At 41.0% G+C, this 24,258-nt stretch overlaps 2 protein-coding genes across 2 annotated transcripts; one reads left to right on the top strand and one right to left on the bottom strand.

The window, feature by feature from the left end:
• The first annotated feature begins 301 nt into the window (after positions 1 to 301).
• Positions 302 to 6,882, top strand: aadac (arylacetamide deacetylase). Its single transcript, XM_076100908.1, has 5 exons — positions 302 to 442; positions 1,906 to 2,134; positions 2,696 to 2,765; positions 3,730 to 3,901; positions 6,256 to 6,882. The coding sequence occupies exons 1-5, from the start codon at positions 302 to 304 to the stop codon at positions 6,880 to 6,882; spliced, it is 1,239 nt and encodes a 412-aa protein (XP_075957023.1).
• Positions 6,883 to 12,186: 5,304 nt separating this feature from the next.
• LOC142958859 (succinate receptor 1-like) lies at positions 12,187 to 13,770 on the bottom strand. Its single transcript, XM_076099844.1, has 2 exons — positions 13,729 to 13,770; positions 12,187 to 13,474 (listed from the first exon to the last, which is right to left on the bottom strand). Exons 1-2 carry the CDS (start codon positions 13,729 to 13,731, stop codon positions 12,479 to 12,481), a joined length of 999 nt encoding a protein of 332 aa, XP_075955959.1. The 5' UTR covers positions 13,732 to 13,770; the 3' UTR covers positions 12,187 to 12,478.
• Positions 13,771 to 24,258: the final 10,488 nt, after the last annotated feature.

Below are 24,258 nucleotides of genomic sequence, written 5' to 3' on the forward strand. Positions count from 1 at the left end.
GTGCGTACACCGGGGGCGCGCTCCTGTCTCCATATCACTGACACTTAATTTAATTCTCCGGCTCCACGAGACGGACGTCCATTACGGAACGAGCACGAGCAGCGAAGAAAAGCCCCGAACATGCACGCCGATATCCATCAAATGACACAAAACACGTGCTGTCATATTTAGCTGGTCACGATCCAAAATTAAATCCGAGCGTAAGCTTTAATTGTCGCGCACCGGAGTGACTAACACGCGCAGCTGACAGCCTGTTTGTGTTTGCACCCTGCAGTCAGTTGCTGGGGACGCACGTTGTAAAATGAGGTTTGGAAGCATCATTGTAATCGTCGCTCTCTGCTCTTTTACCGCTTATTATATCTATGAGCCCATTCCTGAGGAGATAGAGGAGAGATGGAAACTCATGCTGACCAACTCTTTCTTCAGAAGTCTCAGCCACCTGGTAAGGAAACAAAAACGGTATTCTTGCAGGCTATCTTTACATTATGTGCTGGTAGCCTTGTGATAATTACTTCGGACATAAATCCCCATAGAATATCTTGTACTGTGGGTGAATGTAGCCTTTTTTTCTCATTTCAAAAGCAAATTGTCTTGCTTTTGTTTGTTCTCTCTGTAAGTAAGGTGACAGGTTAAACGTGTATTGTATTTTGCTGATGTCGATATAAATGCTTATTACACCAGATTATGTCAGATGCTAATCCGTGTGTTGTATAGTCCTGCACACCTGTTCTAATAATAGACCCTACTAAGTAAACTCCACTCTGTTTATGACCGTTAGACGCCTGTGGTTTACTGTAGCCCATATGACTCTCTCGTTTAGAATACTACATAATTAAGTAGTATTACATGGGTGCAACATTACAGTAAACACGAGGAGTGGCTAAATTCCTATAATAAATCCATCATAAAAAAAGTTTGGCCAAAGTACATAATGTCCCCATTGAATTATAATCACAATGTTTTGATCCCACGGCCATACAAGCACAACATCATGCATGTTACTATACCAGGGTTTCAATCTAGAGCCCTGGCTTCAAAATAGTGTGATTTTTACTATTTTCTAGTATTTTCTCTTGTTTACCCTATGGAGCAAACACATTCTATTTTCCTGATTTCCACAAGGGTTATTGCTGCTGTATTATGGAGCACTGCAGTGTTTGATGCAATGCATCAAAATCAATGTTGTTGCTAATCACTTACATAGCCCAGACCGTGAAAAGGCAGTTGGCAGTTACAGAAAGTAATCACAATTTTGCGTTCTCGGTTTTTTTCATGAAATACAACAGTGGTGGCATTGATCACAAACTGGCATTTAGAGGGTGAAACTTCTTTTATTTATATAAATACATATTTTACATTTTAGGATTTCATTAGAACTTGTTTTATTATTTATTTTCACTACAAATGACCTGTGACAAAGAGAGAGAGAGAGAGAACACTTCTCTTGACTGATATTTGTGCTTCACTGAATGTAGAGCTTGTGGTTGAGGACTCTTAGAGTTTGTTGTAACAGCAGAAGAGCATCAGCTGATTCGCCTGATGCCAGCCACTGACTATCTGCCTCATCAGACGTAATGGAGTATGAGTCACGCTTTTAAAACTTATTATGTAGTTTTGACTTTTCAAAACAAATAACTGCAGGGGGCTTTTGGCATTTTACCAAGCAACATTCACATGACTATAGTCTCCCTCTCTCCCTCTGCAATATGGCCACATAGCTCAGCATCGTTACCCTTTATGCTTTGAATATTACGAGCTTTCGTCAAGGTGATTGTTTGCTTATGATAAATTGCCTGCAAATAGCTTTACTCTAAGCATCAGACGCAACACAAATGGCTCGGGTTGGATGAACAATGATCAGTTCTGTAATGTGTCTGTCTCTATATCTCACGCTTCACTTTCCAGGCAGACCTCAGTGAATTTCTGGGGCTGAAGGACTACATGGGGGTTATGTACTTCATCACTCTGGCTGAAAGGGTAGTGCCTGTGTCTGACGAACATGTCAAGGTGAAGGAGGAGACATTTGATGGAGTGGAGGTGGTGCTGTACCAGCCAAAGCAGAGAGGCGGTGACGCTGAGCTCAGGAGAGCTGTCATATACCTGCACGGTGGAGGATGGTGTCTGGGTAGTTCCCGTAAGTTGATAGGCTGGCCTGTCTGCTCCTTCGTCACACAGAATTATGACTGCAGGGAAGATGGATAGATGGATGGATGGGTGAATGGGTAATACATATTCTTGTGTTCATCACACAGTAATTCAATTTTATTGAGGAAGTATTCTGACGTTGATGTGACACATTACAGATTCACATAGACTCCCTGTGACAGCTAATATGATTGTAAATTATGAACAAACTACACAAGGCACAGAGCTTTCCAGGTTTCCTGAGGAAATAACACACCGTCTGCTGGAGCGGTGGGCACCTCAGAGGGTGGTTACCCTTGCTAATTCAGAACGTAAATACATGAGTGTGCATGCCGTTAGACACATCTCATGCTGTTGTTGCAATCTGTTGAACGGCTGTAACAATTACAGTGACACGGATCTTGCCATGAAGCAGATTCATCACTGTTTACTGCAGTGTAACCTTCATGTAAGATGATGAGTGGTTTCAGGAATGAATGGATGTCAATGACGATGATGGTTTGTGTTGCTTTAAAATCTCTGTTATGATAAATGTTATCTGTTCATGCAGGGATGAGTCCATATGATCTCCTGGCCAGAAAATTGGTCACCGAGCTAGATGCAGTGGTTCTGTCTGTGGAGTAAGTATTTCATATGTTATGGCCAGTTATATGCAGCTACTGTAATATAGTGCACAAACTGCTGTTTAATTTCTATTATTCATAGTTCATACTGTTCCCCAAACTTTTTCTCTCAGCCACTCAATTTTCTGTTGCGGTATGAGCCTGTCCTCCCTCATTAGTCACAGGCTAGATGGAAGTGAGGATGCAGTAGAGTGAAGCTAACAGGTTTTCATTTGGGTCTCGCCAGGCCTTTCCTGTCACAGCTACACACACTGTTTTTCTTTGGCACGCCCGGCTCTAACTCTGCCTCTCAGTACTGTAACTTTCTTTGGCCAATACTCCCTGTCCATCCTCAAATTCATTAGTCACTATTCATTTTTAGCTTTACTAATCAACAGTTGAAAGATTGAAAGTTCAGTATGCATTCGTGAAGTGAAACTTGTGTATAACGTGGTTGTGCTTGTTGACGCCGCATATTTGACAGTGGGGGGGGGGGGGGGGGGTGGAGTGAATCGGTGTATTGGTATGTGGGGGTTTTGTCTTTTCTTCTTCATCCAAATTCCTGTCTGTAATTTGTTGATGGTTGGATGAGTAATTCCAGCATTTCACAATCTCAAAGTCAGCCATGCGTCACATTTGGCTTTTAGATTGAAACACAAAACAACTCAGAACATACAGCTTTAAGCATATGTATGTAATGGACCTCATTTCATGAACGTAAATGCAGTTTGCAGTTGTTGCAACACTTTAATTGTTTGCAAATAAACTGCAAATAAAAAACAAAATCTGTTTTGCATTATTTTTTATGGACTTGAAAGCAGATCTTGAAAACAACTGCTTGTGGATGTGGTAACAAACTGATCCCCTTAAAAATGTCTTAAAGTTTATTTTCCACGGCTCAAAATGTTGTCTATGCACATGGCCTTCAAAGCTCATGTTTATTTCTGCTTCTGCTTTAATCTGCACCTTTCTGCTTTTCCAGGTACAGACTTGCCCCTGCTCACCACTTCCCTGTCCCATACGAGGACGTATACCGTGTGGTCAAACACTTCCTCCAGAAGGGGGTGCTGGCCAAGTACTCTGTGGACCCAGGACGCATTGCTGTGTCTGGGGATAGTGCCGGAGGGAACCTGGCAGCTGCTGTCTCTCAGCAGGTACTGAATCTGTGTTTCTTTCTAGTGGCAGCTCTATATTGCTGGTTCACATGTGGAACCACAAAGAACTGTATGAAGAGGTGTCACGAGGCAATGTTAATGAGACAGTTTATAATAAATAGTATTGTATGACCCTGAAGAAAAGAACATGGGCTCTTTGCTGGGATGTGACCAGTAGTGACCAACTATTTCATAGCCTATCATGTATGTCTTTGTTTCAACTATTCAGCAGAGCAGGTAATTACATTCATTTTAAGATGATTTTTCTTTTTGAAAGTAGTACACTAGTACAGGCAAGGTATCCCCTTGAACCTCAGAAATGTGAGAGCCATCCTATGCCTATGCTGGTTGAACACCTGCACTGCCCATACCATTTTGCGTGCATTAGAGGCTGATAAACTCCAAAAATTGGTCAAGCTGGAAAATTGGTTAGTCACCATGTCTACTCTCATGTTCATGTTCCCAAATGCATTTCACCTTTGTTTTGCTTTTCAAGGACTGGCTTTAGACTACTAAAGGTACTCATGTATTCAATATGTGTGCACGCAACTCTAGAACTATTGCATCGCTGGGGAGTGTGTGTGTGTGTGTGTGTGTGTGTGTGTGTGTGTGTGTGTGTGTGTGTGTGTGTGTGTGTGTGTGTGTGTGTGTGTGTGTGTGTGTGTGTGTGTGTGTGTGTGTGTGTGTGTGTGTGTGTGTGTGTGTGTGTGTGTGTGTGTGTGTGTGTACTGGGGGTAAAGCATTTGTGTCCACTAGGAAGCAGTGTCACGTTTGGGAAACCAAAATGATAAGGGGAAAAAAACTATTTCACCGCAGTAACAGTGTAAACAAACCACTACATCGTGAAAGAATTTCAATGTATTAAGGTATATGGATGGGACAGTGACAAGATCACTTGTGGCGGTACTATGCTGAAATGTACGCCCAAACTCTGAAAGAAAGAGATAACTTCCCAACAGGATGTCGGATCAAAAAGCTTCGTAAAGATGTTTGCGTGTATGCCCACAGAAGCATAATTCTAGTTTTATTCTACCTAGACAACCTCAATCTGATGGCTCATTCCGGGCGATGGGCCTTGTTACATACAGTCCAGTTGACACAGCTTTAATGCTGTAGGGGGTTGGAATCAACTTAAAGAAAAGCATTTCATACCAGCCCAACAGGTGCACGATGTCCTATGGAGGATCTGCATGGAGAACTTATGGTGTTGCATCATGGAGAGTAGCTTATCCCGTTTAGTGCTTCACTTTCTAGGCCTACAAGAGTCTGGAGCAGACATCATGTCCCTGCTGGGCACCCTATCAGTACACCTTTGGCAACAGCATTGTATTCATGAGTCAGACATCTGGCTGGTAGATAGGGATCTGTTTGCTTCTAGGCAAAAGCCCAGTGCACTCACTGGTTCACACTGTTATTAGGGTGATCCCATGATGAGACGTGGATATGCAGTTTACCCTGACGTCACCCATTGGTTTGTTTTCTGCCGTTTTTAAGCCTTGAGTTTGCCATTTTAAATAAACATCAATCTCTATTGAAGAAGACTTGAAACTAACGATTGAGACCATAGTACACTGTTTACAATGTTTAGTGAGGTAATAATTCAAGTGAGGAGTAGGGGTCATTTTCTCACAGACTTCTATGCAACTTCGTATTTATTTTTGCAAAAACAGGAGTTGCACCCTGATGGCCATTTGAAAGAATCCAAATTTAGGGCACTTTCGCCTTGGCTTCACTTTTTAGACCTGGAGGTTGCTGCCTGGCTTCACCCTCTTTGGACATCGCTTTCCCCTCACAAATTTGCTCTATGCCATATTTCCCATAAAGACAGCCAGAGGAGATAGACGCAAAACCGCTTCTCGACAGAGTGCTTACTTTCCTGCAGCTTCTGGTACAGCCGAGCATGATGCATTTGACTACTAGTGCATGGATAGATTAGATCCTGTTTTTAATGTGGTAGTGGAGGGGCAGTATTCCATAAAAACAGGTTCAATTGCTCTCATATTAACACATTTAGTTCTATTGCAGCACTTTCCTCCTCATATTCTTTTGTTTTACTTTTTATTTAGCTTACAATGTTTTTTTGGCATACAGTATGGGCTGGTTGACCAAGTTATGTTTTAGAGGCCAGCTCCATTGGACCAATCCAGTTCTCGTACTACATCCATGAGTTAAGAATTCTCAACAGCTCAGTGAAGAGACAAAATCTATACAGAACACTGGGGGTGACTAGTACATGTAATCAGATGATGCTTTTTTATTTCTCAAAACTTTTAGCACATATTTAATTGGATTGAGAAATAATCAATGGAATTTTCTTCATATAGATGCAAATATTTCACCGTCTCTCTTCACAGTTACAAAAAGAGCCTGGACAGCAGGTTCAGTTGAAGGCCCAAGCACTCATCTACCCCGTACTGCAGGCTCTGGATCTCAACACGCCTTCCTATCAGCAGAACCAGGACATGCCCATTCTGCCCCGCACCCTCATGGTGCGTTTCTGGAGTGAGTACTTCACCAGCGACAAGGCCCTTTTCAGAGCCATGATGGCCAACACTCACAACAGCCCTGAGTCTTCCAGCCTGCTGAAGTTCGTCAACTGGAGCGCCTTTCTGCCAGAAACGTATCATAGAAAATACAACTATAGTGCTCCTGCTGTAGTGCAAGGAGCCGGAGGAGATGGAGTTGGGATGGATGGACCATCCCAATCTTTTGCCGACCCAAGGGCATCACCCCTGCTGGTTCCAGACTCCGCTTTACGCTCTCTGCCCAAGGCCTACGTCCTGACATGTGAGTATGATGTTCTCCGAGATGATGGGATCATGTATGTCACACGGCTCCGTTCTGCTGGTGTTGAGGTGACGCATGAACACTATGACACAGGATTTCATGGAGGGTTGATGTTCACTGTGTGGCCAACTGACTTCCTGATCGCACGTCGCATGACAAACAACTATATCAAATGGCTGGAGGAAAACTTGTAAAAAAAAACTCTTGACTATCAATATTCATTCCAACTTTTCCACACAATGCACCAGTGTTTAATTAGGCGCATCTTTTCCCATCTGGTGTTAAAGTTGTCTTTTTCTTGGGTCATGCTACTTTTCTTTAAATATATTGAGAAATAATAACGTCTTCTGTTTTTCCACTCATGGACCACATTAGATACCAGTAGGAAGGATTTTGAAAAGAATAGTGTTGATTTGTTCACATAAGGTGGTGTGAGTAGAACACTAGACATATGACACCATTACTCAAGCATTGTACTTGATTGTAGTACAGTATTGTGTTCATTGTCCACCAAACACAATACTACCCAGAGAGATCAGCGGGGAAAAATCAAACTGTGGAATATCACAAAAGTTGTCATGTTGTGGATAGTTTTTTTTTAGCTGGCTAACTGGCCTTTTGTGGTGCTGTTTATTCTTGTTTCCCGTTACAAAACCTTCTACCTGATCTTATTTTACTATTGCATCAGTAACAACACTGTAAATTAGCAATGTGTGCCACAAGAGAAATTGGAGCTATCCCATTTGGGGTTTTAAAAATCCAGAGTAAGTCTTGGAAAAGGAGGAAAGGATTTTCACAAAAGCAAAAAATGACTAAGCCAAAGTTAACATTGAGTGCAGCTGATACTGAAACCTAAGATTGTTTAAATGTGTTTGCAAAAACACCATAACTCCTGATGGTTCTTGATATTGCATCAATGATTGGCAAGTGTTTAAATACAGCAACACTGTTTTCCACAAGGAAAGAACAAGGCCTTAGTTGTGTAACCCATACACACAGGGAGGTGCTTGTTGGTATGATAAAATATTTAGATTGAAGAGTGAATGTTATCTTCATCAGCACAACATCTAATTACATCTAGTTTATTTCCACATGCATGGTTTTAAGTCTTTTTGTAATGGCTGCACATCAGGTTGTAGCGTTGATGCTGATAGCAGATTGTACAAATACTAATTTATTAATATCAAGATATGTAACAATAAGTAATAACTAAATGATTTATAAACCTATACATTAGTATAAAACAATGATGGTATTCAGCTTACGCCATAAACCACCATTAGTTTAACTGATTTAACAGAAGATTCAATTTTGGACGCCCCCCAATTTTGGAAAGATTCAAAATTTTATATGAATCAAATAAATCTTAATTTCAGGGTTGCTACGGAGTTCTTAAAGTATACGGAGACTTATTATTTCACATACACACAAATCAAATGATCAAGTTCTTTATAAATTAAATATTTATTGGACTTACTACATACTAAACTATTAAACAAATAAACAATAAAATAAACAAAGTGAAGGGGATGAATAAAGAATATGATGAACAGTACAATGAATAACGATGAACCACAACTAAATAAAAAGGATCCTATGTGACCAGGTAGAATCAGTGACTCACATCATTGACTGATTGTCTATTGATTTTAATTTAATTTAGATCCTTAGTTCTAAGATATTTCTATCTAGGATTATTTTATTCTGTGACTTAAATTGATTTGGCCTAGGAGCATCAAGATGATTTACATCTGGAAATGGTATTGTTTCACCTGACGGCTCTGATAGGCAGATGGGAGGGATGCAATGGCGGCTGTTCCTCTTTTGAAATCTGCATCTGGTTGGATGATTGTAATTTGTTGAATTACACTCTCCATCGCTCGCTGGATTCGGCTTTCTCTGATATCTTCCGAACCCGGTCGTCTTCTTCGTTGAGGTTTGGCTGGAACCGTTCTTCCTCATCTTCACCTTTCTCAGCAGAATGCTGAATCATCGTATTATTCGACAGGTCAGGAACACAATACCAGAGAAGAGGCGGAACCGGCAGAACCGCGAGGGAGAGATCTGACATGCAGGATTCAAAGATGTCAATAATATTTGTGGTATTTTAGAAACCAGGTGAAGGGAGGCACTTCTTTAGGTTCTTGCTTCTCAGGTCGGCTGGATGTCCTCTCAGCCTGTGGAGATGTTCCTGCTAGCAGAGGGCCTTCGAGCCTGCGGACGGACAGAACTGGAAACAGCCTTGCATTTAGTAAATTTGACCTTCTACATCAGGGGTATTTAATTAAAATTGAAAGAGGTCCAGCAAAGATCCGAACCTCATAATGACCGAATTGCATTCTGTAGCCTACCCTTACATCGATTAAATAATTCAACAATCATTTCTAGTAGGTTGACTTGATCGGCTCAATTGAGTGAAGCTATTGCCGCATTAATTGGATTCGCTGCGCCTGCGGTTGGGGAAAAAACAATGCTGTCTGTGAAGATTATTGTTTATATACCAGAAATTGTGACAGGTAGAACTGTCATTCTGTTCGGCTTCTTTTTTTAAAATTCTATTTAGTGATGCCCGTTCTTCAAATAAAAAAATAAATAAGCTACTATAGCTATATTGGTTGTGATTTAACGACAATAAACCGACAAAAAGGGACTCCGAAATAACTACGTAATGATGCCGATTTGTAAAAGGTCTGAATTCATGTTTAGTTACTTCTCTCCGCAAGGTTTACACATACACACAGTTTGGTCCGGTCTCTATTGATATGAGGTATCGTAGAGCTCTGGGTGAACACAGACGGCTACAGTATTTATTTCCTGATTCAACAACGGCAGGACGTCAGTGATGACAGGAGAACATCTCAACGCTGATAGGCTATCGCGCCGCAGCGTCACGCCATTTTTTCGCTGAAGTTGAAAAATTTCAACTCACGTGTTTGGGGCGTTTTGGTGTTTGGCGTGAACACATAAGGCCAAGTGCCAGTTTTATGATGAATTGTGTAACATTTAGCTTGAAACCATTCACTTGTCTCTCCTTCATATTCTCCTTTCTGCCTGTGGCTGACATCAACCTGTGACTTCTAAGCACATAGGATGGCTGTTTAAATGATAACAGGGAGGCAAAGGTCACCAAAAAAGAATCCTTTGAATGAATGTTATTTAATTGCTCACTATTCTTTAAGCTTTACTGTCAGATATATCATTGTGTTTTTCTTCCAGTTTCTCATTTTTACAAAGAGAATACAGTATCACATAAAGTATGTAACTTTTTAGCTAAGTAAGTTATAACTTAAGTTATCAGAGGAACAGAAGGCACTGCTACATTCTCAACTGTAAATATGGATTTCTGGTTTGGATTTCCTCTTGATGAATTTATGATTTGCATCATTTTTAATTTCAATGTTATCTGTCAATAAATTGACTTGACCTCTAACTACTGCTCACTTGTGTGTGTGTGTGTGTGTGTGTGTGTGTGTGCGCGCAAAATCACATGTAGTATAAAGAGAGCAAGACATGCTGTACAAGAATAGAGGAAAAAGAGAAACAGAAATGTCTTGTCATCCTACATGACGTTGACGGATATATTACACATAGTGATAGTAAAGAGGATGATATATTCTGTGTAGACTGACTCAGATACACCAAATCCACTTGGCACAACTTGGGTAAAGCAGTCCAGGTTGCATCAGTTGGGTATTCATATAGCTGAGGGGGAGTGTACAGTTGATCTGCACAAATCCACAAATCTACCACTAAACACACCTACCCACGTTCTACCCAAGAGGTTGGGGAAAAAACATGTTTTTTTTGTTCTCCTGATAGCAAAGAGGATGATGCATGAGTGTGAAAAAAAAAAAAGAGAATTATGTGCAAAAGAATGATTCAAATAGGTCAACCTCATTCATCAGGACACCTTAAACAAAACTCCACGCCTCTGAGGGATAGAGTGGACTGTTTATGTGCTACACTATGCGGGTCATATTCTTCTGTATGCTGGTCTTGTGTGCAGATGTGCGTACATGAGGGCTAATAACAGTGACGTGAAATGGATTATGGCAGATGATTCTTTGAAACTGTTAATAATGCATAGTGGTTTTGCTTGGATTATATCGACATACAGTGTAAGTGCACAAATACTTAGTCTGTTCACACAGGAATGTGAAGGTAAGCATGAGTAAGCATGCTCATACTGCTAATGCAAACACGCACATTATGTAACAAGATTTTCTCTCGTGTTTGGTGCAACACTCTTCTACCCTGAGACTTGAAAACAAATCACGTCATTTTCAAAAGGCCAAAGCCAGTCAAGGTTGATTTATTTCCTTCATGAATGTTGAGTCTCCGACAAATAACTTCTTTGTTCGCATGCATTTTATCACCACAACATCATCACGGCTTAGAGTAAGTGCTTTCTTTAATAAACCACAAGTTTAAAATACAGAAACCGACCTAAAAACCTATATAAGGATCAAGTGCCCTGTAACTGGTTCACCCTATAACACTGAATTACCTTCCCAAAATGTAATATAGAGCTTTAGGTTTTGTAATTATCCGCAGATGAACTTTTCTGCTGCTTTTTCAACAGCAGATGAAGTTCTTCACACATATATTTTTCAAATGGAGAGAATAAAATAAAAACAAACACTGAGCTTTTCATTCCTCTGATTTCTATTGCAATTTGTATTTAGATTTAGTGTTTCAAACCTGAATGTGGAAGACAAGGAAAAATGAGGAAATGATGTACTGTTGTAATGATGGTGGTGGAGTTTGTGGGTGTGTATGAACTCAAAGTAAGCATCTATAGCCTGACACTGTTACACATGCATTTTTATACAAACGAACAATACACACTGTATTGTACAGTAATAGGATACTGATTACACACCCTCCAAATCCAAACCATTTATTGATCTATTCTATCCTATTAAGACCCTGATACTAGCGAATCAATTGCACAATAAACCGTGGATCTCTAAAACAATGAGTAGGTTCTTGGAGTGAAAATTAAAATCATGCTGATGACTTAGTTGAAAGGGACACAAGGTAAGGTGCTTCATAACTCAGCAAGTTGGGGTCACTTAAGTCCACGAAAACCAAAGTCAACGATAACAAATACACCTTTTTCAATGTTTCAGTTGTAGTACGTCCTATTTAATAAAATGCAGATGTAGAGTGCATAAAAAGAAGTTCTCAGAAATACTTACAGACAGCTAAAGTTTCACATTACACAAGAACAATTATGGGAAAAATCCACCGAAGCAATGGTTGGCAGAGTTGATTATCACTGTGATTTTATTAATACCGGTATTGATACTGATTAAAAGTGTAAAAGGCATTAACTACATGGAATGGATTATTATGTGAATGACCAACAGAACTGATATTCGGTATCCACTCTCACACACAAACACTTTGCTCGGCTCAGCACGGAGCGGCCAGATATATGTGATTTTATCACGAGTCATTCATCTTCCAATAGAAATAATTAGCAGCAGCAAATTACTGTTAGTTGAGTTAGGTTATGTTTTATTACATTTAAGTGCACAGACATCCCAAAATAGAAGTACAAATGATAAATCATGCACCACCAGTTTCATGCGACTACAAACATAAATAATAATGCTTTTTCCAAAAATACAGATACAAATACAAACAGCAACCTATCTGCACACACATACTGCCATACATGCTTAAACAGAGTGTTACTATAAAAATAACAACAGGCTCTGGCCAGAATTTATTTTATTTTAGCATAAAACTTTAACAAAATACATGTAAAGATGGAGCTGAGTATTATTGTACTATCTCGATGTGTGTCTCATATGTAGGTACCTTGTGTTGAATTTGGTCAGGCTGATTCTGCCTCTTCCTGAGCAGCTTTCTGAGCTTAGTGAGTAGGAGCTCTCTGAACTTGTCACCCATGAGGAAGTAGAACACAGGGTTAATGACACTGTGCAAGAAGGCCAACGGTCGGGTCATGATGTACAGGCCCTCTATGTACATCCTCGTGCACAGTTGCAGCCCTGCCCAGGACTGCCGAGATGCTATTCTGACATTTCTCAGCACATGGTAGGGAGTGTAGAGAACCAGAAACATGACTGCAGCCGATGCAACAACCCTGAGAGGCCGCTTGTACGACATTGCCCTGCGCTGCACAGCCCTTTCCTGGACACGGAGCAGATGTGCAATTTTGTAGGAGAAACCACAAAGTCCAAGCAGAGGGAGAAAGTAACCGGTCAAGGTTAGCCCCAGGCTGTAGCCCAATGTATTGACGTCTCCTTTGAGGCTGGCAAAATCCTTGCAGCGACTCCAGTTTCCGCTCTTCAGGTCGTGGACCATCAGTGATATCATTGGAGCAACTTCCACATTGACTGCTAGCCAGCTCAGCCCTGTAACAATCAGGGCCGCTCGTGGCCTCAGCAGGCAGTGGTTCTGTGTTGGATGTCTTATGAGCAGGAAGCGGTCCATGCTAAGCCAAACCATAAACAGGATGGATGAGTAAAGATTAACATGCAGGACATAGCGGTTGATAATGCAAGCATAGGGACTGGTCTCTGATTGGTCATTGGCATAGAGGTATGAGAGGCGTGGCAGTGTGCAGAGGAAAAGAAGGTCGGAGACCGCCAGGCTGAAGAGGTAAACATTGCAGCTCTGCCACTTCGGCAAATAAAATATGTAGCCAAGTACAACCAAAAGGTTGCCAGGGAAACCGATGCAGAACTCGATGCCATAAGACGGTGACAGGTAGTACCTCTCCAGCATGTCATCGATTTCTGTACAATTGAGCACCTGGAAAGAAGAGGGGAGGAGAGGAGAGAACAGAACGTGGAGAAAATAGAGACGACGTCAAGAAAGGGGGACGGGAGGGGAGGAGGGAAGGAAGGGAAGAGGAAACAAACGGGTGAGTAATGGTAGAAACTTAATTCTATGAACTGTGAACTTTAAGGACAAAGTTTCAACAACAGATTCAAAATAAACTCATTTTAAATTCAGAGCTGAACACATTCAGCACAACATTATCATCGTGTTAGTATCAGACTTACCATTCCGTAGTTCGAGTAGTTGCTGGTAATGTGATTAGGGAGTGCAACCATGAGCAGCTGCAGCCACTGTCTGTACACTGGAAACAGTAAACACTGAGTTATGAGGGTACTGGTGCCTCTAATATGACATGGATGAAAAAAACACACTGGCAGTTTGAGTTCCCTTTGCATATTAAATATGGAAAGATGACGTCAACCAAACAAAACCTCATACAAGACTTGATAGGTTACCTAATAACTGCACACCCATGGTCTGTGGAGTATTTATTAAAGTGGATATGAATAACTTGCATTTGTGCATTTTGAAATGCCATAAAATCAAGTCATGCACGGTCATGTATTAATTAAATATCTGAAAAACATTTGAACTTTTGACCTTTAACACCTTTAACCCCTTATCGACTGCTCCAAATGTAATTTCAAACTTAATTGAATGTGCAGATGCTAATAAATGAAGACTGGAAACTAACTACAGTAACATCAGTGGCACAGCAATAAGTAGAAACGTACATTTGTATTTGTCCCCTAAAGCGTATGTCTTTCAAGACAAACTGTACACAATATCCATATTCAAATATGCTACCTTCATCTGTCAGATGGGTCAATTGCTGATCAGCCAACCATCCAAGTGTCAGTGAGACCGCATTGAGTTCAGCTGTGCCACCAAAGTAATTGTAGCATTGCAAGAGAGTGCATCACATAAATCACATTGTTTTACTTCACTGAGGACCGTCTTTGATGCAAACCCTTTAATATTGCCACAGCGAATAGGCTTAGTTATATGCCAGCAGTTTATAGTTGGCCTATTTGTTATTTATCTACAAATGGCATTAGTAGAAATGTGAATGGGACGATCATTTAGAGAATAATAGATCCCTTTCCTAACTGTATCATAAAGTTATACTTACAATCTCCCCAGAGCTGAAGGATACTTCACTTCAAAAAATGCAAAAAGAGAAAATTTTGGCAATGAGATTTTCTGGTATCATTATTTTCTCTCTACGCTAGCTGTCCAGCAGCCATTTCGGGCTGCAGCATACTTAGTTCTGAGTTCTGCAATGTCCCTTACAGAGTCTACTTAAAATTTTTAATTTAGATCATAAGTAAGAAAATGACTCATTCTTTGTAATTTCCACAAGCGTTTCAAAGTTCCCGTATTTATTTCAGTCGATGCAAACACATTTATTTCCTCTCTTGTTTTCACACTTGATGTCTCACATTAAATGTGAGATCACTTTAAAATCAGCACATTTTTTTGAGCCAAGTCACGAAGTTGTTAACCAACAACTTGTTGCGGTTTTTCTGTGTTGTGAACCGGATGCTTGCAGCATGTTTCCATTTTCAAATGTACTGCTTCTTTGAAAACAAAAGAACATTTTCTTTCTTAGTTCAATGCAATGAGCTTGCTTTAAAAAAAAGACATTCAAAGATTTCATTATTTCATTATTTTGTGTCACAACCGTCAGTTTTCATAAAACTGTAACTTCTATGTCTAAGAAAGGAGAAGTGTTGCATTATGAGATTTTTATAAATGGGCATTCATAAATGTACATTGTGACAGCTGACACTATGGGGCACTGAGCAGTAAACCATTTTGTATATAATGAAAGCTTTTAAGTCTTGGATATAGTTAGGAAAAAAAAGTATTGCGAGATCTATATCAACTGCTTTACTTAAGAAAATAAATTGAGCAGGACATTATTCCTTAGCATCGAAAAGATCCGTACTGAGTGATATTCAAATGTGCAGGAAAAATGGAGCCAGGCCCGAGTCTAAAAACAAAAATATGATAAACAGTTTTCTCATTACACACTAACTAGATGTTCCAGTATTTTGACTTTTTAAGAAAGCCTGGAAATTGGCCTAACATTCTTCAAACCATGTGAAATACATCCCCTAGTCAATGGTGCATGTAGAGCACCTTTATATCATAGTCTTTTTCCAGACCTTCACTGGCTTATTAGATGAATCTGCTAATGTGCTAATGACAATTGAGGATGTAGCTTTCTCAACTAATCTCATCCAACTGTTACTCAACTCTCAACAGTGTAGGAGTCTATCGCCCAAACCTGCTCCCCTTCTTGACTGAGAAATCTGCAAATGTTCTCTCCACGGGAGAAAGAAGTCTTAGAGCGACTATTTTGGCTATCGTGAATAAAACACGCAGTACAATGTTCCTTTTTGTAATTCAATATGTGTTAATAAAGTGGAACTAAAACTACAATTCATTCACTTGGCTTTGGAACACATAGGCAGTTCACAAAACAATTCCACGATGTTGACTTTCATTTCCTATCTGTGATGTCAAGAGCCTTTCCCCTGGTTGGATAATACATGTTGATGATGTTTATTCAGATAGGGAGCCTAGAGTATATTTTGGCAACAAAGCTTACAGTGTTGGTCAGCCTTTGCAAAGCACATGATCTACTGCTGCGAGACATGTGAGACAAAGTCACGGTAGATTTGTATTGTTTTGTTTTACCTTGCCCTGCAGAGACGGTAAGCTCGGTATAATAAAATGAACATAACCTTAAAAGACCCAGCCTGGGATGACAGTGGTCCGTTATATTATGCTGGGATCAAGAGTAATCTTTCAGCATTCCTGTGCTTTAGTAGTGCGAGGATTTGTTCTGGTGGAGGCCAACAGCGCGGCGATGGCACAAGTCTTATTTCGAATACTGACTTGGGTTAGCATATCTTTTGGTTTGTATGATTTATAAAGGACGTGTGATCATCTGCGAATCATTACATACGATAAGATAAAACTCTACTGGCCTTCCTCCACATTACACAAAACAAATGTTCGTCCAATATCAACCACGGAAAAATTCTCAGACCATCAGGCGGTGCTCTCCTGGCTCTGTCTTCTATCATTGCGAGACAGCAGGATGTATGTGGTTCAGACCGGCAGTTTACCGACGTGCCTCAAGGGTAAGTTGATTTAAGGACACAGATCTAAAAGAATACTTTTTGTTGTGTGATTATTATACCTTACATTGGCTTAATATTTGACACGAATGACATTTTCTTTGTTTTCTGTGATGACTTTGTGATATGTAAATAAAGTTTGCCTCCTCTTGTCTTGTCTCACATGTGTCCTGTCTGGGAGAGGGAAGAGAATATGCCTTTGGTTGAGTCAGACAAATAATCTAATCTCATATCCAATAATGAAGAAGTGTTTTTAATTACCATTTTATATAATGAGAGTGCCCTCTGGTGGCACACCACACACATATCAGTCTGAGTGCTGCTAAAAGTTTGTTGTCATTTCAAACATGACCAGTCCTCATTACTAACTTTTGTCTTTATGTGGCCAGCCTGTGGAAACCAAGTGGAGGCTTATTGAGGTTTCTCAGGTTTGAACAATTCGAAGTGGCTAGCCTGCGGACTTTAGCCTTGAAAGTCAGAGTTCTCGTCTTTTGTAGAATTATATGTCAAATATAACTATAAATGCTCATTTGCACCACTTGGCAGTTGAAAATGATGAAGAGAGACTAACAGTTAAGCAGTTCTCAGTATCTATCTTGTAGGTATTTAAGAGAAAAAAAACCCATACAGAGCCCAGGGGCTGAACGGACACTCCCTCCCAGTCACCAAAGAATGTTTCCCTCATATATTTTTGATAGACTTCACATGACCTTCAATAACTTCTGGCCCTGCAGAGGGAGTCTGGATACTAGCTAATACATCAGCCCTATTACACCCACTAGTGCCATATTTCTTCACATCACTATTTCAGACATATATTGCGTGACTACAGCAGGTGGATTGACTTAAAACTAAAGGGTCATAATGTGTGTGTGTGTGTGTGGGTGTGAGCTTTGCTAAAGAATTACAAGCTATGGCTAAAATGCAGTACAGAGTACACTAAACCAGTGTGACCAGCTTCATATGTCAACTGCTTGTGACCACTTCAACCAAAGGGATCTTTTTCTGTGTTTTATTCATACAATTTTAAAGGAGAAGGTAAAGCTTTAAACGTTTGTGTAGCAGAACATATTTTGTTGCTTCTCTCTCTTGATATTGAGTGATCCTAAATATCAAGTTTGGAACCACTGCACTAAACTAACACACATGTGCCATATCATTTAAATTTGAATGCAGTTACTGAAAAACCTCCTGCCACCTGTATGCGTTGGTGGAGTTGTAAGAGGGCTTTAAAAGGAGCCCATAGAACTATACCAATTACATTCCTCATACAAGTGGGAACCACCAGAAAGGGAAATCGATAGCAACTGTATATGAATTATGAATAACTAAATGATTCCAGCTACGCACATCATGTACCAGCCCTGACATACATCGTGTGATACAAATATAATCCAGCAGAGGGCAGTACTAGCCCAAAACTCAGATTGTGGATTTAGCTCTACAAGTGTCCTGCCTTATGTTTGAGGAAAATGACATTGGTGAAGTTATGTAGCAAAAGGAAACGTACAATAAAAACCTTGAAGTTAGATCAAATGAACTGAAATAACGTCTGAACAATGAGAGCAAGTCCTAATCGTTGCCAGTTAAATGGAAATGAAGGAGACAGAATGAGAACCAGTGAAATGACAAAGCTGGGATGGACTAGTTAGTAGAGGGTGGATCTGTGCCAAACAGTATGTCACGGTTTACTCATCACTTGTTTAGGCACGCGTGTGTGTGTGTGTGTGTGTGTGTGTGTGTGTGTGTGTGTGTGAAATGAAGAAATGAAAAGATGATGGACTGCATCTGCTATAGTTTCACTTGTGCCCATTCCTCCCTCTCCACCTTAGATGGGCAATTTGTCCCAAATGTACCTGGACAAGTGCAAACACACACACACACACACACACATACACACACACACACACACACACACACACACACAAACACAGACAGAGACAACCTAAATGAGAGACCAAAAATAAACACCAAATATCAGTATATCTGACAACAGTACATGGGTATTATATTAGACAGCTAGATTGTCATGTTAACACATGTGAGTGAATGTGTGTCTCCTGCTGTGAGTGAATGTCCCCGTCAGCCCCTGTAGCTTAAAGTGTCCCAGTTCTGCAAGGTGACACACTTACGGCTGTATCACCACAACTCTGCACTAATTATCAACGTGGTTCACATTTGACAGCGAGTTAATTGGATCAAGGCCAATGCAGAGTGTGGGTTTATGAGTGTTTTAGTGTGCATCACGTGAGATGAAGGCATGGAAGTGAGGGACTGCATCTATATACTGCATAGGGCTAAGGTTGTTGAGTTACTTGCAGCACAATGTCCTAAAACTCTTTGCATTATCTGTGCTCTCTTCATGGCCCGTCTCCTCTGCTCTTTTGAGTTCTTACTTTTCATTCTTTTTAGAGTCCTCTCTTCCCCCCCCCCCCCCCCTCTCCTATCTCTCTTTATGATGATTTCAACCTTCTCACACAATCTTTTTCAATTCCGTCTCCTTTATTTCCAAACTTCAAATTCCAATATGTTCTCATAGGCTCGAGTCAGAGGGTTTTTCAAATTATTCATCCAGTGTTTGTTTGAGCAGCAGTCAAGCTGGCATGCTCAGACAGGGGTGAGGTTCAGGGCTTTTCCTCTCGTCCCTTTCTTGGGGTCGCAGCCTGGACCGGTTATGCAAACTGCTTTAAATATGTCCTTAAAAGCCCCAAAACAGTCCTTGTTTTCATGTTTCAGACGTGCATGGACATACTGTCCAGTGAAACATGATCATTAGTTGTGGAAATACGCAGCAAGCTTTGGCTTTTTTTGGCCAATTTACAGTTTTACTTCAGTGAGAGAACGGTTAAGTTCATGCTGTTTCATCTGTGTCAGAGACACTGTCAAATGAAGTCCCACGTCCTCTTCCTACTGACTGCTGCAGACACAAAGTAAAACTCAACTCTAACGAAGGAAGCAATTGTCAGACTTTGGCATGAAGTAACATTTATGGTATGTTTCTTATACAGATATGTAGAGATCTAATGTATATCTGTACATAGTAATCAAATGTTTATGTCAAATGTTTATGTTAACCTTGTTCAGCTTTGTTGTCCCTATCTTTAGCTGCATGTCTATATCTGTGCATGTACATTGAGAGCGTCAATACCGGAGTCAAATTCCTTGGTTGTGTTCACACGGCCATTAAAGCTGATAAATAGAATTTTCATTTTTTACATTTGGCACTTTGGCATGTTCAAAACATTCTTGTGAAAAACAAAGATTTACTTTGGAGCCCTGATGAAAACTAACAAGGTGACAAGTCAGCTGACAAGGTGATGAAACAGGAAATGTAAATAAATAGCCATGACCCCCTTGTTCTACCATGTTTAGTCCTATAGGTGGTGTGGAACATTCCCCCTGAGTTTGAACCCTGTGCCTCCTGCATGTGTTTGCCCTACTGTGAATCTTTTTCATTTTCAGCCACGGCAGCTCCAGAGGCTTGTTTTACACACGCTGGTGGTGTATGCTGTGTCAGGCTTTCTCAGCGTTACTGATATGATTGCTTCTGCTGTCTACTGGGACATACAAATTCAAAACCACCATCAGGTCAGCTAACCGTCAGCTAATCGCTACGCTAGTCACTGGACACGTCTAATATGTAACCCTGCCATGTTTTCACTTCAGCCTCTGATTCAGCTCTCAGGGTCAGTCAAGCAACTGATGTCATGCCGTGACTACATCCAGACGCTTAACATTTGCGTGTAAAGCTTGTACAACATCTCTGCTTTAACGCTGCTCTGCATATAAAGCATGGCGAGTGTGCATTTACTTTTCCATGCAGTGAACAGTCCGAAAGCAGCTGCATGCTTTTCATTTTGCCAAACGGTAGCTTGAGTGAGTCTTTGTGGATTTTTTCACAAGCTATGAAACGTGTTATCCCGCATTAAACCGACAGCTGTGTGACACACAGGGGTGCGCTCAGAACTGCAACATCTGTGTGCGATTGGCCAATGGCGTCCTTGTCAATGTTCACGTGAATCACTACCATTCATTTCGGCAGGTGGCAGTTTGTACGTTTTCTTTGCAGGAGTTGTTTTCCGAGCGAATGCAAACACACACACACACACACACACACACACACACACACACACACACACACTTCAGGGCCTTTTCAAAGTCTCCTCTTGTTTCATTACCGGCATCACCAGGTTTTACATATGAGAACATTAACACACCGCAAAGAACATAATAGCCCTCCTGTTCTATGTCTTGACTGGATGACATCATAGCGCTGCTGTGGGGAACCTGGGAGCCATAAAACAGGTTATATTATGTAAAACACATTGTAATGGTTAAGTAAGGTTAGTAGAGACAGTGAGTGTCTTGTAAACCTCTGTGGTGATTGCAAAACACTGTACGTTGCTCTAAACGGCAAGGAAGGGGGGGGGGGGGGGAGTACTCTGTATACCTCCGATTTTCAAGTACTCTTCGCAGGCCTGAATTGGCAGCTCTGTCAGTTGCCAGTGAAGCGTGGGCTGACGACAGAAAACTTCCCATTGCAACACTGACATCAGCTGTTCGTTCCTCCTCTTTCTCTTTTTTTTATTTTTTCTCCCTTTTAACTTCCTGTAAGGGTTTTTCCTCCCTCCCCCCTTCCTCATCATTGTATTCTCTTGGCTCGTCTCTGTTTTGTTCCCTCCCATCCCACTCCATCCCACTATAATAGCGGACACAAAGAAACAAGTTTTTTTGTTTGTTGTCAGTTACAGCGTTTGGACCAATGGCTTGTCATACCCACAGCCTCCTAATTGGTGTCACAAGGTGTCAGGGGGACTGGGAGATCCCTGAAACTCCAGAAAAGAGAGTTTGCAATAGATTCTTGGACGAAAATAATGCATTGAACGGTGACATCATTTTGGGGTTTTTCACTGTAAATTTAAAAAGTAGTATGATGACTTAAGATTCGTCACAAGAGTAGAGTAGGCGGAGTTGACATAATCAAATCTAAATAACCCCTGACAAATTCTAAATATCGCTCTATACCATATCTCAGTGTCAGATGTGGAGAATGAGGACTTTTCCCTGTGAGGTGTTCTTCCTGGCTTGTATGTATTGGCACAGACGGACAGGACTCACTTTGCCAGCCATTGTCAATGTGGTCAGCAGTACTTCTAAATAACACACCCACAGGAATTTGTCTCAGTCTGCTCGGTTTTAAAAAAATAAAGAGAGCAAATAAGGAGAGATGGTGTTTGGAGGTGCTCACAGAGCTAGAACCACGAGGAGTTTAAATGTTTGTTCTGAGGTCGAGAAGGGTTATCCTGTTGTTTTCTCATAAGGAGAGAGTACCATACTGTAAATACTGCGAGGAGTCAAATAAAATGTATGTTGCATGCTTGTGAGTGTATGTTACTCTGTATTTGTGCATGTGGTGGAGGACTTCATGCACCTGTGCCAGTGTTTCCTCGTCCTCATTTCTCTATCGCTGCTTCTCCTTCCTCCCTCATTGGTCAGTCGCTCTGCCATCTTCTCCTCACTCACTCCTCCCCAGGTGGCGATTATGCGTGGCATGATACTAATGTCTCAACTTCGTGCTCTGCTGCACACAGACAAGGATAAAAAAAACAATAAAAAAAAACCCCCCATCAGTGTTAGAACGAGGGAAGCAGTTTCTCCCATCTCTTGTTTCCACTCCTGCTCCCTCTCGCATCGCCTCTCGCAGCAGGTAGATGGGGTGGAGGTCTCGCCCTGTGACATCACAGTTCTCTGCTTGTCTCATGGCGGCTCAGGTTTCAGCACTATGGATATTGGTAGGCTGACTCACTGTCCTTGAATTATGTTGTGCTGTGAAGGGGAGGCGGCATGGTTATGTTGTCAAGGAGGGATGGATGTAAATTGGATTTTTGCTCAGATGGAGATAAATCTAAAATTAACCTGCATACATTCTCTGCTCTCTCCTCTTGCTGCAGTTCCTCATTTGCTTTGTAATTCAAAGCACTGCCTCATCGTTTTATAAAAGTCTCACCACCTTAATGCCTGTGCTTTAAATTCTCATATTTCCAATTTATTTTATGCATACTAGCAGCATGGCTTTAGGGATGAAAATGTGGATCCGCCTCTCTGGTCCAGAATATCTAAACAACTACAGGACGGATTGCCAAAATGCTGGTGGTCAGCTAGCGACAGCTAGTAGATGGATTGCCTTGAAATATGGTTCCCCCAACAATATTATTAAAACATTGATGATCCCTTCACTGCTAATTGTCACAGATGTTAGCAGGCTAAACTTCGATGGATAACACGGTAAGCTCTATTCATTGTGGAAGTGTTAGCATTTAGCGTAACGTTTAGCCTAAATATGGCATCACAGAGCCATTTGCGTAGCTGTAGACGTTTCTTTTGTGTTCCAATTGTGTTCCAATTCCAAATTATCATTTTTCTATTAAAACTTTGTTGCCACCATTATGATTATATTACACCGCCTTTCTGACTCCTGAATTAACCTTCTATGACATATCATTCCATATATTCCTGTGTAGCCAACAGCCCCCATTTCCTGAAACCGAATCAAATATAGGTCGCGATGAACTGATCTTCGGCCAATGACATAAAGGTTTAAAAGAATAATTCTTATTGGACCCTTTTGTTCAATGTTTGGATGCTGTTTTATCAGAGTTTCGTTGGCTGTATTATTTCACTCCCTCTATAGGGAAATGTATATAATGCATATGTTCTTTCCCTTTGCCTCTATAGGGACACACACACACACACACACACACACACACACACACACACACACACCTTGCCCGGATAGATGGGTAGTGCTCAAGAACCACAGTGATGTGTGAAACAGATGTGCTGCTGATAGGCAGCATGAAACAAAGAGGATGAAGAGGATGATGATGAATGCACTCTGCAGTGGAGATGGAAATGGTGGAAATGCTGCAGTAGGGCAAGGAGGGCTTTGATTCAATTCTAAAGAGAGCTTCCCAGATTTCATTAAACCTGAGACTGCATTCTTATGGAGAGTGTAAAACTCTCCTCAATGAACACAGCGCCTGAGATTTCTCTTTATGGATCCCATTCTTCTCATTCCCCCATTTTCTTTCTTTTCTTCATTTTTTTCCCATCACTGCTTTGGCAGAGGTCCAACACTTAAGCTTTTTCAGTGGCCTGCTGACTCTACACACAGCTTTACAACATTCTTGAGCAAGAATCATGCCTCCTCCTCACCTCTGTGTACACACTACACCTTGCTGCTCAAAAGCTCCGATATAGCCTTTACAAAGACCTCCCTGGAACATCCTGGCCCTTGTGTTGCTTCAAGCCCGTTCAGTATTTAGCCACAGCCTCACAGATTGCAGCCTTTACCTCCTGCTCTGGTTATATTCCTTTATCTGTTCTGTGTAAACACTGCATACACATACAAGTGTGCACATGGTCAGCCACATTCTCTGTTTATAGGAGCGGGGATACAGGCATGCCGGTGGTTTAAGCACTGTAAACACACGTCTTCAACTGATGTCTGCTGCAGTGTGGGTGATGTCATCCCATGTGCGGCCTGAGCCAAGTTCAACATTCTACGCATGCAAGCGGTGAAGAGGTTCGTCGCACACAGGA

This window comes from Anarhichas minor, unplaced genomic scaffold (assembly GCF_050575085.1).
Source record: "Anarhichas minor isolate MPS153535 unplaced genomic scaffold, ASM5057508v1 ptg000026l, whole genome shotgun sequence".
NCBI lineage: Eukaryota > Metazoa > Chordata > Actinopteri > Perciformes > Anarhichadidae > Anarhichas > Anarhichas minor.